The sequence below is a fragment of the Eulemur rufifrons genome, chromosome 1 (genome assembly GCF_041146395.1).
Source record: "Eulemur rufifrons isolate Redbay chromosome 1, OSU_ERuf_1, whole genome shotgun sequence".
Taxonomy (NCBI): domain Eukaryota; kingdom Metazoa; phylum Chordata; class Mammalia; order Primates; family Lemuridae; genus Eulemur; species Eulemur rufifrons.
Window position 1 is genome coordinate 62,977,597 of NC_090983.1, and position 14,877 is coordinate 62,992,473.

At 38.6% G+C, this 14,877-nt stretch overlaps 1 protein-coding gene across 2 annotated transcripts in view; it reads left to right on the forward strand.

Moving 5' to 3' along the window:
* The window catches only part of FAP (fibroblast activation protein alpha), a 68,554-nt gene that overhangs the window by 32,828 nt on the left and 20,849 nt on the right, over window positions 1-14,877 (forward strand). For both annotated transcript variants that reach the window (XM_069472021.1, XM_069472026.1), the window contains 5 exons: window positions 4,013-4,117; window positions 4,216-4,286; window positions 6,525-6,578; window positions 8,245-8,369; window positions 12,344-12,391. In XM_069472021.1, coding sequence (XP_069328122.1) covers window positions 4,013-4,117; window positions 4,216-4,286; window positions 6,525-6,578; window positions 8,245-8,369; window positions 12,344-12,391 — 403 coding nt within the window. The remainder of the gene's footprint in view (window positions 1-4,012; window positions 4,118-4,215; window positions 4,287-6,524; window positions 6,579-8,244; window positions 8,370-12,343; window positions 12,392-14,877) is intronic.

Consider the following 14,877-nt stretch of genomic DNA (forward strand, 5'->3'; position numbering starts at 1 on the left):
AATTTATTTTTCTTATATACTAATTTCAGTCTCTTAAAATTTATCCAATAATCAACAAACCTTCTAAATTCCAAAACAGGAATTATCAAAACTTCTTTGCAATGACAGCTTTCAAGAGTAAGTTCACAATCTCCCAAGGTGCTTGCTTTGAAGGGATCATTAATTAGATTTTGTAAGTTCTGACATGCCTTTTGACACAGCTTTATTCAGCCATAACCTATATGTCATGATATAGCTTCTTATGACCTACAATCAATGTAATGACTTAATGAAATTAACCAGAAAAAACCCTAGAACTGTGTATGTATTTCAGACATTTGTTCAAATAATATTGATAGGATCTTTAGATAAAGTACACAGACTAGTCATATTATTATCAGTTTAAAAATCAATTTTGGAGAAGTGATTCCTTTCTAATTTATCAGAGATTTAAACTGAAAAAGACTTTTGGAAATCACCTATGAATTAGAAAATGAGATTAAATGACTTGCTAAAAGTAATTGATCTTTTAGTTGTAGGCACACAATTAGCAAATAGGTTTCTTGAAAATTTTACTTTCCACTTTCCTTCCTCCAGCACTGAAACATTCAGTATCTTAATTTGGGATAAATAACTTACCTTTTTCTTTGGTATTTGATCAGAAAAATAACAACAAATTCGCTTTTGAAATATTGCTTTTTTGCCCTGTAGAGAACAGACACAAAAGGAGGACTTAATCAAAGAATTTAATTTAATTCCTTAAATTTGGAGAACAAACACTGCAAGCATAATGCTTTGGCTTCAAAGTCACACTTAAATTATTTTAAAATAATTAAACCATACTCTACACTTTCTTTAGGTTGTTGGCAAAATCTCTTAATTAAGAAAAATGAATTTTCCACTTGATAATTGAAAACGTGTGCTTTTGACTGAATGTGGACTTAGTTTAGGCATCAACGTTAGGTCATTTAACCACTATGGCAAGATACTAGATGAAAGTAAATAAACTTACCTTCCAAGTAAAATATTTTAAATGGCTTTGCACTTCATATACAGATGAGTAATCTATCAGAAAATCTAAGCATGATAAAAAAGACATAGGGGCCTTGTTAAAACTCAGCACAACCTGGTATGTGTACTTAGCTAGGGTCCAGGTGTGACTTGCTGTGAGAAGCACTTAACTCAGAACGCATTATGGCCTAACTTTGGCAAAATGAATGCGGAAATATTTCACACCCTCTTTACCTCACCCAAGTTACCTGTTCATCTAAAGCAGCTGTCTTCAATGTGTGCACTGAAAGGAGAGAAGATAACAGTCTTTGCTTAGCAGAAATACTCTTCCTGTTTGCCTGATTCTAATATCTTACAACGTAACACTCTGCCCTATTGCTTTTTTTTTTATTTTCAATGAAAAGGAAATTTTAAGTTTTAATCTAGAACAAAACCCTTTTAAAAGTCCCTTAACTAACTGACTGCAGGTTTGCAGAGAATTTATTTTGATTATGGTATCTTAAAAAACTGTGACCCAAGTTTTATTTTAGTGATTAAATCAACATAGAGCCAATTTTTCTCTTTTACACTGAGGAGTAAGACAGTGACATTGTAAAGAGGTTACTAGTAAGTACATATGTTATCATTCAGGTAAGACGGTAAAATTTCATTTTAAAATAAAAGAATGGTTTTTCCAAAGACCTATGCTCATGTTGAAATTCCATTCACAGAATTGCTAATCAGAGTTTCCTATTCCTGAGCCCCTTGGTTATTAATTTCACTTAGAGGCATTAGTCTCAACATGCAAAATCCTACCAAGGTTGGTCTTATGAATGAAACTAATGAAGAAATTGTGTAAGGAGACAGCAGTTTCTCGTTATTTCATTTTCTATTTTGTTAAAGATTTGTTAAAAGAAAAACTTTATGTAAATTAAATTTAGCAGAGTTTATCTGAGCAAAGAACAATTCATAAATCAGGCATCACACAGAAGTAGAAGAGGTTCAGAGCTCTGCCCAGCAACGTGAGCAGCAAGCTTTAACAGGCCAAACACAGAAGCAAAGTCGGGAAACCACTTGATTGGCTACAGCGAGGAGTCTGCCTTATTTGGTCATGGGGTAATGATGTATTTGCCTTGTTTGGGCCTGGTGTGATAAGTTGGCAGCCTGCGATTGGCTGAAACTCAGGTGTTTGTTTTATTCCTAGTTAGGTTGCTGTTTATTATGGAACTAGGTCAGGCTGTGATTCATTATGTAGGAACTCAAAGTATAGAGACAGCCTCAGGCTAATGGTCTCCTACTTATTTGACAGATTTATTGATTCTAGGCCAATGTGATGAGACTTAGGACACAGTATTAGTTTCCCAGAGCTGCTGTAATAAGTTACCGCAGACTTGGTGGCTTTAAACATCGGAAATTTATTCTCTCAGCATTCTGAAGACTGGTAGTCTGAAACGGTGTCAGCAGACTGTGCCCCCTCTGAATGCTCCAGAGGAGAATCTTTCCCTGCCTCTTCCAGCTGTTGATGGCTTCTGGAATTCCTTGATGTTCCTTGGTTTACAGCTGTTTCACTCTGCTCCCTCCTTCTGCTTTCACAGTTTTCTTCCCTGTGTCTCTCAGTGTCTCTTTGGGTCCTCTGCTCTTCTTATAAGACACCAGCCGTTGGATTTAGGACCCACCCTAATCCCATAGGTATCAATTTTTGCCCTGATTATATCTGCAAAGACCCTATTTCTCAATGGGGTTACATTCTGCAGCACCAGGTGGAACTGAATTTGGGGGAAACCACTGTTCAGCCTACTACACACACCACATGAAATATGTTGCATTTTGGTGTCACGCAATCATAATTATTTTGTGAGAAATAATGATCAATTTTATCAAAAAGTCATCCTGTATCCGATCACACCCGGGGCCCTCATTAAAGGCGCCTACAGCGACTTCCCCGTTCTCTTCTTGCTCCAAAATGGATCTCGGATTAGTTCTCAGAAGGATACACATCTTGTAGATAAAGGATTCTGGCAGCTTTTTGTTGTTGTGTCTTTACTCAGTTCTAAAAGAGCTGAACATCTTGCTTCGCTGTCATGTGGAAGGACACCAACCAGAGAGCTGGTTTTAAGTTATTTGTGGGAGTATCTGTTCTGCATGGTGTAGAATAGCTCTTTCCTCATGTAATTCTTTTACCAATTTGCCATCATTTTATTTCACCAAGCAATGACCAGAGGGGTAAAAAAAAAAAAAAGATTGCAAATGTAAAACCTGTCAATTTATATTTTGAATAGGAGAAACATGAAATTATTGGCTAAAATTCGACAGAAAGACATTTGCAGAATTTCTGTTATCTGTACCATTTAGAATGTTGAGATGTGGCTTGTTCTGTTTCAAGGCACCCGAGAGTGTCTGGCACTCCTTAGGTAATTAAGTGGTTCCCAGCAGGTGTGCCATGGAGTCCCCTGGAAGAGGCCAAACTAGAGCAATGAGACAAGTCCGCCTCCTGAGTTCAAGGAGTAAAACCCTCCCATCATGGGCAACAATTTTCTCTCAAGTCCAGAAGCCCCTCCCCACCATTAAAAATTGTGGTTAGGAGGCAATGATATTTTAATCTTTAAAATGTCTTCATTGAATCATCGGCATTAGGTGCTCATATCAGACACATCAAGAATTAAAAGGTCTATAAGCCTTACTGAGAGTCACATTTTGGTCAAATATCTCATTTTAAGGTTTGGTTTGGTTAAATACCAATATCCATTTGTTATTCTTTTACCTCTGTTTCAAACCACATAACCTCAGAACAAAGAAATTTAATCAAATTAAACATTGCAAATCCAGGGATGTGCAGTAGCAACCAGGCAGTCGTCGGAATATGAAAGTACCTGTCAGAGCCACTAGAAAAGCTGTCCATCTGAAAGCATGGAATTTCAGATGTGAGTGACAGAAGACAGGGGAGGAAGGCATTCTGACTCCTAGACACACATTGCTTAAAAAAAAAAATCTATGGTTTTAGTTCAGTTTGTCTTTGAACATAACCTCTGTTCATTTTTTTCAGTTCTTTGTTTCAACACCAGTTTTCAGCTATGATGCCATTTCATACTACAAAATATTTAGCGACAAGGATGGCTACAAACATATTCACTATATCAAAGACACTGTGGTACGTTCCTTCCAAGATTTATCTCCTCAAAGATCATTCACTTGAGGTTGCTCAAATAACGCTCAGCTTCACACAACATAATGTTTGTCTTTTTATAGGAAAATGCTATTCAAATTACAAGTGGCAAGTGGGAGGCCATAAATATATTCAGAGTAACACAGGATTCACTGTAAGTATTGCACGAAGCACGATGCACCATTCAGGTTTTAATTGGCACCGATGGACGTACAAATGATACTGTACCATCTTTTTTAGTGAAGAGCATTCTTGTTACTGTATAGTTTAGTTCTGACAGTTGTGAGTTCATTTAAGATTGCATGTTCTTTAAGAACTAGTCAACATGATTTCCTTTTGGGAAAAAAGTCTTTAGTAGGTAGTCATTTCTATTCTGATACTTGGTAGGTAATTATATAAAAAGGATAAAAATTTAAAAAGAATAACTAGTTCTAAAGGCAAATTTTACTCTTTCACACTTGAAGCAATGAGCAAGCTTAAAATTCCATGGAGGGCAGCCCATAGATATGGAGACTCTTTTGTAGTGATTCACTGTTATGTAAGTTTAAGATTATTATTAACATTTATAACAGCTATCATTTATGGAGCAATTAGTGCATACCAGATATTGTAAAGTAGAAATGATCATTCCAAGTTTACAGATGAGAAAACCAATACTCATAAAATTTAATTAACATGGCCAAAGGATACATAGTAGCAGACTAGGATTCAAAGCAAAAGCACATTAAATCTAAGGCTCTTATTGTTAACCTCAACATGGGACTTCTTTCTTCCAGTTCTTTCAGTCGCTTCTAATATAGTCTACATCCAGGGGTTCTCTCTTAGTGCTCACAATCTGCTTCCCATTACCTGGAATTCTAGGAGCAATAGGAGGGGGCCATTAGTCCAGGATCACTGGATGAAAACCTGTTTGTAATCTATGGCTAATCTATGGAATTCTTTGAATGGAAGGCAAAGGAGCTTGGACATTATATGGAGTAGCCAGTAAAATTGCCGAAGTAAGGGAGTGACAAGGTAAAAAAAAAAAAAAAAAAAAGGGTGGGAAATTAATTTCAATATGCTGAGGAAGTGGGGAAAACTAAAGGGTAGGAGACCGGGCTCTGGTCCTAATAGAGGCCTGAGGTGATAGCAGCCTGAATTAGAATAGTGGCAATGAATTGGAGACTCCGGGGACAAAACTGTGCCTCCTTCTTTGATCGCATCCTTAGCACTTAGCGCAGTGCCTGACATAAAGGAGCAGTTTAATACATACTCGCTAATTTAAAGAGAGGAAGGGCAGACAGTAAAGACAGGCGGAGGCTGAACGGGACTGGCGAATTACTTGCTGGCTGTGGAAGGAAAGAGGGAAAGTGGACTCTGCTGCAAGGGTTAGAAGCAAGACTATTGGGGAACCTTCCCCATAGCAAGAAAGCAGTAGGGAGCTCTTAGGGAAAGATACTGAGCAGTTTATTCACAGGATATTTGGGATGATATATATGGGAAAGACAAGTGATGACTAGAGTCATGTGAAGTTAGTAAAGACATGTAGAAAGAGGCTAGTTTAGGGCATAAATCTGATGCCAGGAATGAGTTGTATTCCTGTTGCCTTTTTCTTTCTCTTGGAACTAATAAGATTTTCATGATACTGAGGACATAGAAGTAACTGGACCGCTGAACCATCCTGAAAATTAAACCAAACTTTGGTTATTCCAAACTTTTCACACTCTGTTATGCTCTTCCTGGAAAAAAAAAAAAAATGACAGTTTGTGATATTCAGATGAACACAGAGGAGTGAAAACCACCTCACTAAACTGGATTTCCCACTAAACTGGATTTCCCGATTCATGACTATATTAAGACAGGTTGGAACTGGCACCTGGATATTTAAGTAACAAGTATGCTAGCTTGTGACTTGTTTTGTGTCTGGGTAAATTAACATCCCCTTTGTATGGTATCCATTGTGGATGAATTTCCCTGATTTGTAGCAAATGTAACTACCATCAAGGCTTCTGTAAAATAAATTCAAAGTGTGTTCAGAATCATAGGCAAAAGTAAATAATATAGTACATAGAAACCGGTAAAATATTATTAATCATGGAAAAGCAAAAGTGTGATATTAAGCAAATATGCTAGTTTATTTTGCATGACTCATGATTAATGAACAAGAATATAATATACCTATAAATAAAAAGAGTACTCAGCATAATTTAATCTTCATCTGATGATTTGGAAGTCAGAGTATGCACACAAAATTCAGTTATAAACAGCAGTTATTTGTGTATATAAGTGCCAATTAATACATAGTTTCATGAGATGAATGTATGCTTACATTGTTTACTATATTAGTATTAGTACTAACAATTCTATTATCATTTAATCATCAATACTCACTAATTTCTGAATGAATTTTCAGGTTTTATTCTAGCAATGAATTTGAAGGTTACCCTGGAAGAAGAAATATCTACAGGTAATTTATGTCAATTCATTCTGATATTTATATATTACTATATTGATATTTGAATAAAAATAAGTCAGAGTCCCTAGGAGATGTGGAATATTTTTTAAAGTGTGAAATATAATAAAAATCATTTATGAATTAAGATAAAACATTTGGAGAATGTTGTAAACTACATCAGTATAATAAACACACACTCTCAAAATGTTAGCCAACTCAAAATGTTTGTTTTCAAAAGGAAAAAACAAGAAATTTTAATGCTCATATAAATACTAAATACTATTTTGGTACTAAATACTTCAACTAAATTTAGAGGTAGTTGAGAACATTTATTTGTTTAACACACGTTTATTGAGTACCTATTATATACCAGGCATTGTTTTTATTCCCATAATGTGTGCTTTCTTTTCCTAAGGTGCACTTTGGCATAACCCTTCTCTGTTCCCATGTTAGTCTTTAAGTTCAGTCCAGGTGACTGAACTGGTGCCCCCAACTCCCGCTTCTGTGTGTGGAATAAAAATGATAGTTACCATGTGTTGGTAGTCTACTGTATGGCAGGCACATTTTTGTCTGATTTGCATATGCCATTTCTTTAAATTCCATAGCTCTATGAGACAGGTAACTTTGTTGGAGCCAGGATTTGTAGCTGGGCATGCTGCCCTCTGAGCCCTTACTGTTCACTGTCTCCCTAACATTTCCAAGATTACACCAGAATAGGAATAGAAGTACTAACCATTAAAGGGAACTAAGAAATTTCCCTCTGTCATAGTCTTCTGTTCCCCCTGGATCATGATCTTACCTTATCTCTTAGGGAGAATCTCTCTGCGGAACCAGCAATGTCTCTGGCCACCTTCTGCCACACCCAGGATGGGGTGAGGGGCAGCAGCAGCAGGAGGGTCTCAGAGGTGGCCATGGTCACCCTGACAGCCACAACAGGGTTCCAACCCGGCCCTCACCCTGGCATAACACCATCTAGTCTCTCCCAAATGGAATTCTGATTCTGAGAGTTTGGGAATAAGGTCCACAGGTGTACGCATTAAAGCTGAATCACCCCATTCAGGAACCACGCAGAGGGTTCTGCTGAGGCATGTGTGAGACCAGTGTGGTAGGTGCAGACTGGCAGGTAGAATATGTGCAGAGAGCATTCCCAGGCTGAGCTTCCATGAGCCTAAATTTCCTGCCAACAGGAGCGAAAGGCCGAGGAGGCACTTAGAACCGTGGTTTCTTACTTCCAATTCGCTTGTTATTAATTCCCCCTTCCAGATATATAAAAGGAACAGGGACCCCCTTCTTGGCAATACTTGCCAGATTGTCTCTGTGTGTCTTGACATGGGGTGGGAAAAGGAAAATGATGAACTGTGCATTCCCAACCATTTTGTAAAGTGTAAGAGACTAATGGCTATGGAAAGTGACTGTCTCACTCCCATTATTTCTCCCACCCCAGGAAAACCACAGAAAGCTTTTTCCCTGAAGGTTTGTGCCCATTAAGGCAAAGATGGATCAAAAATCAAGCTACATCAAAATACTGTGATTCCCCTTTACTTTAAATGATATTGGCAACAGAAAAATAGAGTGGGTTTGATGTCAATATGTAAATTAGTCACTTTACATGGAGTAGTACATTTTGATAAATACAATCTCAAAATTTCAGCTTAGTTTTATTTTCATTTCCCTCTAGAATTAGCATTGGAAGCTATCCTCCAAGCAAGAAGTGTGTTACTTGCCATCTAAGGAAAGAAAGGTGCCAATATTACACAGCAAGTTTCAGCGACTACGCCAAGTACTATGCACTTGTCTGCTACGGTAGGTAACGGACCTAACAGACATGCTACCATCCCCACTGTCATTCTTGTCATCCTCGTCACCACCAGCTGATCAGTTCTATAGTTTATAGTTTATAGTTACTCAGCACTTGTTATATGTAAAGATCTTATCTAGTGCTTATGGAAAAAAAAAGAAAGATAGGAGGGTATCATTATCCCCATTTTTTTGCAGTTGAAGAAACTGAGACTAAATTGCCAATCATCGGTGCTACTGATAAGCTTCAGCCAGGATTGAAGCAAGGATCTGTTGCCTCTAAATCCCATGCTCTTAACCACCACGTTCCATAGCACTGTGACGTTGCCTGCAGACGCAATCTACCAGCTGTCCACAGCTAGCAATGTCATAAAAAGATGTGTTCTCCGATAAGATGGTTCCTGGACTTTGGCCCCATCTGCCCGGAGAAATTTCAAACTCCTACAGCCAGGTGAAAACAGTGCCCTAGAAATCTCAGGTCCCTACCTTGCAGGTCAGTCATTGTTCAAAGTGTAGTTTCAATGGGGATAGAAAATGAACCTTTGTCATACAGTATGTCCTTTCTAAATTTAGAAAACATTGTAAGTAATTCATTCAAATTTAAAAAATCATAGGTAACAAGACATATAAAACATTTCCTGGTTGTTTAGGCCATGTGTACATATGCTGAATAATTTCTATTCATATAATTTTATTTTATACATATTTTATCTATATCTTGAACATGTGGCAAGCAATAAAAGAGGTTAGGTTAACAGATCAGTATGGATCAATGAAATATATTAGAGTCTTAGTAGCCATTATGGAGATTTGGAAAACTGACTTGGCAAACCTCTAATTCTCCAATCTCTGTCTCCTCCGCAATTTGGGGCCAGGGGCTAGAGCACTTGGCTAGAGGTATTACAAAATGCCTGCTATCATCCTGTTTTGGGTATCAACTCCCCATGTGGAGATGGGTGACTTAGTGAACAAATGGAATCTTTGACAGCTTGAGATCCCTAGTCAGTTGCAGAGGCCCGGGGGTTCCTGTAAAATGAACCAGAATAAAGGCCACCCTGACGTGCCACTTCCCTCAATCCAGCCACCTGGCCCCAGAACCTGAGCCACAGCTCATTTGACTATGTGGACATGAATAAGCATTTTTAACCCAAGTGCTCCCTTTAAGATGGCACAAGATGCCAGTTTGAAATAACACTTTCATAAAATGTTTGGTCAGTGGCATCTTTGAAATGTCAAGAGATTGTTGTTCATGACCATATGTACTGATTGTGGTTACTGGCATTTAAAGGTATACATTAAATGTCCCTCTCAAATTATATGCAACATTTTTCAACCCCAGCTATGTATTTATGCAACATATATTGAAAGCTTACATGCCAGGCACATAGTATCATTCAACTAACAGTACTGATTCATCTCAGTACTGAGATCTATCTGTTTTTCTCCCTGGGAGGCAGGGGCTGCTTTCTTTTAATCTTTGTGTTCATAGGACCAAAAAGAATGTCTAATATCATATGGGCATTTAATGTTTGTGGAATAAACATAGGTGTTAGGGAATATCAAAGCATTACTGTCTCTTGCAAAGTCTACCAAAAAACTCGTTTTATGCTGATGTATTTACAGATAAAGGCATCAGTGACACTTTACTTACATACATGCATTTATACGTATATGCATTCTGCATTTGTATAATGTTTTCACGATTTTTGAAAGCAATATGCCACATTTTATATCACTTTGTCTTGCTAATGCCTACTTGAGCCTAAGTGCCCACTGAAGAGAGAAGGAATCCAAGACTAAGCTCTCATCAAAAGTTGGTGGAAGAGTCCTTTCTAGAACTTGAATCGCCTGACTTTTCCACCACTCACTCTTCCTTGGCAGTATGGTAATTTCCCATTTAGCAAAAAATATACTGTGTGGGAAGCATCACATCGTCTGGTGTTTTTGAAGCTCCAGTAAAATGAGTCACTGCGCCATCATAGGAAAAACCTTGAAATCTTTCCCTTTAGGACTAAGAGTAAAGCCTCATTATGTAACTTCAAACTCTCCCGAGGGACAGTGAGTAAGTCTTAGATGACAGGATTAAAACAGGTAAAATCATATTGATGAAGCTGATGGAACAAAAGCAACACAAGGTGGGTTTCTGGACAAGTGATGCTTAGGCCACTATGACCACACCCTCGGGCCCCTGTGTCAAGAACAGTTGGTCATTAGTTTGTCTCATCATTTAGGTTAAAAAAAAAAAAAAACCCATGAGTTTTCATTACTGGAACTGCACACCCTTGAAAATTTCACAGGGTGGATGTTGATTTATTAGAGTCTAGAAATTTAGATTCAGGTCTCATTTCTTTGCATTCTGGCCAAACATGTAATATGAGTCCTTGTCCCTTTTGCTAACTTTGAAGAAAAACTGACCAAAATGAAAAGCTCTGCAATTGCATTCTATAAAATTCTGAGATTCCACACAGAACTTTTTTGGTTTGTTTTGGTTTGGTTTTGAGGGAGCCTAATAAATAGTATGCCTTTTTCCCATTCCAGAATTAGACTAAAGAGTCAGGCAGGAAATCGAAATATTATTATTACCTATAAAGGCTAGTTGGAAAATGTGGCTAAGGTGTGTGGCTTCCCAATATTACATCCCAAAATTACAATTACTCACACAAATGCGGGTGCAACAGGACAGCCACAGGCTTCCTGCATGGAGCCTGGCACCGTCACAGCTATGGCACTGAGGAACACATCAAAAGCATGGTCTCCGCAGGCAGAAAGATGCCAGGAGCAAGACAGAAGGAGCTACTCATACCTAAATCTCAGAACTTAACAAAGTCATTCCACCTCTGCTTTGCATGAAGCCAAAGGGCTAGTTTAATGGTGTTCCCTCCATGTAGAAGGAAGCAGCCACATCTGGGGGTGGCAAATGTACATCTACCCCCAACCTCCACGTTTGTTGTTTTTAACCCATTGACTGCCTGAGCAAATTTATCCTTTGAAAGTATATTTCCAGGTATTATTTAATTCTATAGTTTAAGTAAGGAAGAGTCAGTGTTTATTTGTAGATCTTGTTAAAATGGCCAGTTTCTGCACAGAGAAGCTGGATTCTATGTTGGAATACGTAGTGGGCACTGGCGTGCCAGCCAGAACCCACATCTTCAGGACTGACTCACTCATTTCTCCAGCTGCTGAGCGTGCTGGTGGCTGACAGCTCACAGCTGAGCCCCCTCTCTGGAGCTTGCTCTCCCCCCGGCCACATCCAACGACTGCTCCGTGCTGGGAGGTAGAAGCCTGGCTTTTTGCCCCATTGTAGACAACTCTGCAGGCCATCTAGGGGTCTCTGTGATAGCACTGAAGCCCACCTGCCCTACTCTTCCTCCTCTTCCCACACAGGTGTGCATCCCAATACCATCCACCACCCCCCAATAAAATTCAAACCTCTTTCCAGGTCTGTTTCCCAGGGAATGTGACCTGCCATAGCAAATTTAAAAGGAAACATATTCCTTATAAATTTCTGCATGTATTAATTACACCAAAAAAAAAAAGGATGCTAGATTTTACCCACCAATATAAAGTGAACATTAAACCAAGAAGCCAGATTGAAAATACAATGTGGGTACTGGTGAAGGTTATTTGATAATAAAGACACAGCCCAAACTGGACCCATACAGCATACCTTCCCAGAAGGCAATTTGTCACTGCAGCTTCTGGAGTGCATTTGTATAATTAGGTATTAACTGTTCAGGATTACTCTTGGAAAACTACACAGGCAACGCTTCCATCACATCTTTTCTTTGACTGGGCTCTGATCTCACGTGTTGCTTAAATGTGACTTTAAAGGCGATGTTTTCATGGGGAAAAAAATAGCTGCAGAATTAAAAACATGTACTTGGGCTTGACACTAATCATAAATACTTCCAGCAGTCCTTGTTGAAAACTAAGAGTTATTTTAACACTATGCCATGCTTTTGTTTCCATCCTGCTCACAGGTCCAGGCCTCCCCATTTCTACCCTTCATGATGGCCACACTGATCAAGGTACTCTCTCTTGCATGCTGTTGTCTTGTCCAAAGACATCCTGAATTCTCTGTGATGCTCCACTAGAGATACTCCACTAAGATACTCCACCGACAAGGGGGACCACCGGGGAATCCTGTTATCACACAACTTATTATTGCACAGATTTTGGGTATTTTGGGGGTCAAACCTGATTATATGAAATTTGATAATTATTTGCAGTGAGAACCTGACATAACACAGATGAGTTATATCAGCGGGTTTAATTCTATGTTTCCCAATCAGCCTTATAAAAAGCACAGAAGGTTAGAATTGAAAAGAAACTTAGCATACAACATACTCAGTACAATCTCCCTCCCCAAATAGAATTCCTGATTTTGGGGGAGGACAGGGAGTATGTTGTTTTGTGTGTTTTTTGTTTTTGTTTTGTTTTTGTTTTGCAACATCCCAAACTGGAGACAAATTCTAGGTAGAACTTCAGTTCAGAGCAGAGAGTAACTATCATGCCAGCTTTTTTTTGTTTTAACAGCTCCATCACATTGTTGCCACATATGAGAGCCCTGAAACTTGGAGGCTCTTTCCATTTTCAACTGCTATCAAGACAGTCCTCCTCTATCGTGTATTTGTGATATTGGTTCAAAATAGTTCACAGCTCAAAGATGACCGTTTTTGCTCTCAACAGACTTTCCAAGTGTATAATTGCTCTGATACTTTTCCTGCTGTTTCTCCATTATCTTTAGATTTACTATTAAACAACATTGTAGGGCTGGAGTTGTTGGAGAGCAGGGACGACGAGGCAGATGCCACTTCTTTCAGCACTCAGGCCTGCGATTGCCCATGGACAGCTTTGGTGACAAGTCAGGAGGCTGCCTTGGGATTAGTTTGGAGGTCAGCTCGATGGTTCAAATCTAGGTGAAAATAAAGTAATGAGAAAAAAACAGTCAATTCAGGAGCTCTGGACAGGACAGGCATTGTAATAATGGCACAGTGAATTTAGTTCCATTTTAAAGTTTTTTTTTTTAACCTTGTGTCTAATAATGAAATACATTTAAAAATAACAGTATTATATTTCTTAATTATATTTCTTAATTTGACTCATCTCAATCTGCAGTGAGAGAAAACTTAGAGCAATACTCCTTTCAAGCCTGTAAGGTTTTGTTTTAATGGAAATCAGCATAGATGTGTAATTCCCATTTTAACATGACTGCATGATCTTTTCCTATAGCATGGATTTCTACTTTCTTAATAACCATGGTAGATTCCTGGCAGATACCAATCTTTGTATTGCTTTTGAAGCTTTATTGCTTCATTCAATACTTACAAAATAGGTACAGTGTTCATATCACTCTCATATATGTCATATATGTCATATGTAATAATATATTTTCTAACTCAAAAAAATATATAATTCAAATTCTTTCAAAGCACAGTTCCATGAAGAAATTTAGATATGTTTATTAGAAATATAGACTTTTAGACCCTCCCCAGAGATTCCAATGCAGTAGCTCTTGGGTTATGCTGGATTTTTAATAAATGTCCAGTTGCCATTTTAGAGCAGATGATGTGTCTTCTATTTATTTGTAGTTTTTTCATCCATTTTACATTGCATTTGGTGCCAGCAATATTCATTCAGTGAATATTTACTGAGCAACTATCACATTAAGCCAGACGCTGTGCCAGGTGCGAGATCTATAAAATGAATAGATACTGGATTAGACATTACCCCTGTCCTCAAGGAGATGACAGATCAGTGGGGAGAGCAAATGTGTGAATGGGCAGTTACAGCAGAGTGGGGTAAAGTTCTAAGATAGGGGAAATACAGAAAGCGTGGAAGCTCGTAGGGTGAGTACCTCATCTGGGTTTGGGGGTTAGGAAATCTTTCCTGATGATAGCTACATCAAACCTGAGACTCATCAATATGAAGGAAGGATTGACACTGTTTGCTTGGTTGGCTTGATATTAATGCTTTTCACTGAAAGAGAGGACCCAATGTGGAGAGCAGGCTTTGCGGGAGATGATGAATTTTGTTTTACATGTTGAGCTTGAAGTACTGATGGGCTAGCCAAGTGGAGGTGTTCTGTGGTAACAGAGTCTTGGACCCGGATGTCAGAAGATCAGTTTGGACTGATGATAATGATCAAGAAGCTGTTAGTTTATAGAACACATGGTTACTAAGGCCTTGGATGCGGATGAGATCAGCAGAGTGGGAAAAATAAGGGGAGATAGAGTTAGTGGAGAAACAGCCTAGAACAAAACTGTTGGACACCAACCCTTGAGAAATGGAAAGAGAAAAATGCACCTGTGACGGATACTGAGAGGGAAGTAAAGGAAGGGGACAACTGTGAGAGTATGGTGCCATGGAAGGCAGGGGAGGAGAAAATCTCAAGAAGGAGGAAGTTCTCAGCTGTGTCAAATGGTGCAGAGAGTGAAGGAAGACCTGCTTTAGATTAATGGATGTAGCAAGAAGAATATTGGCATTACCTTTGTCAGTTTCAGTGGAGCAGTGG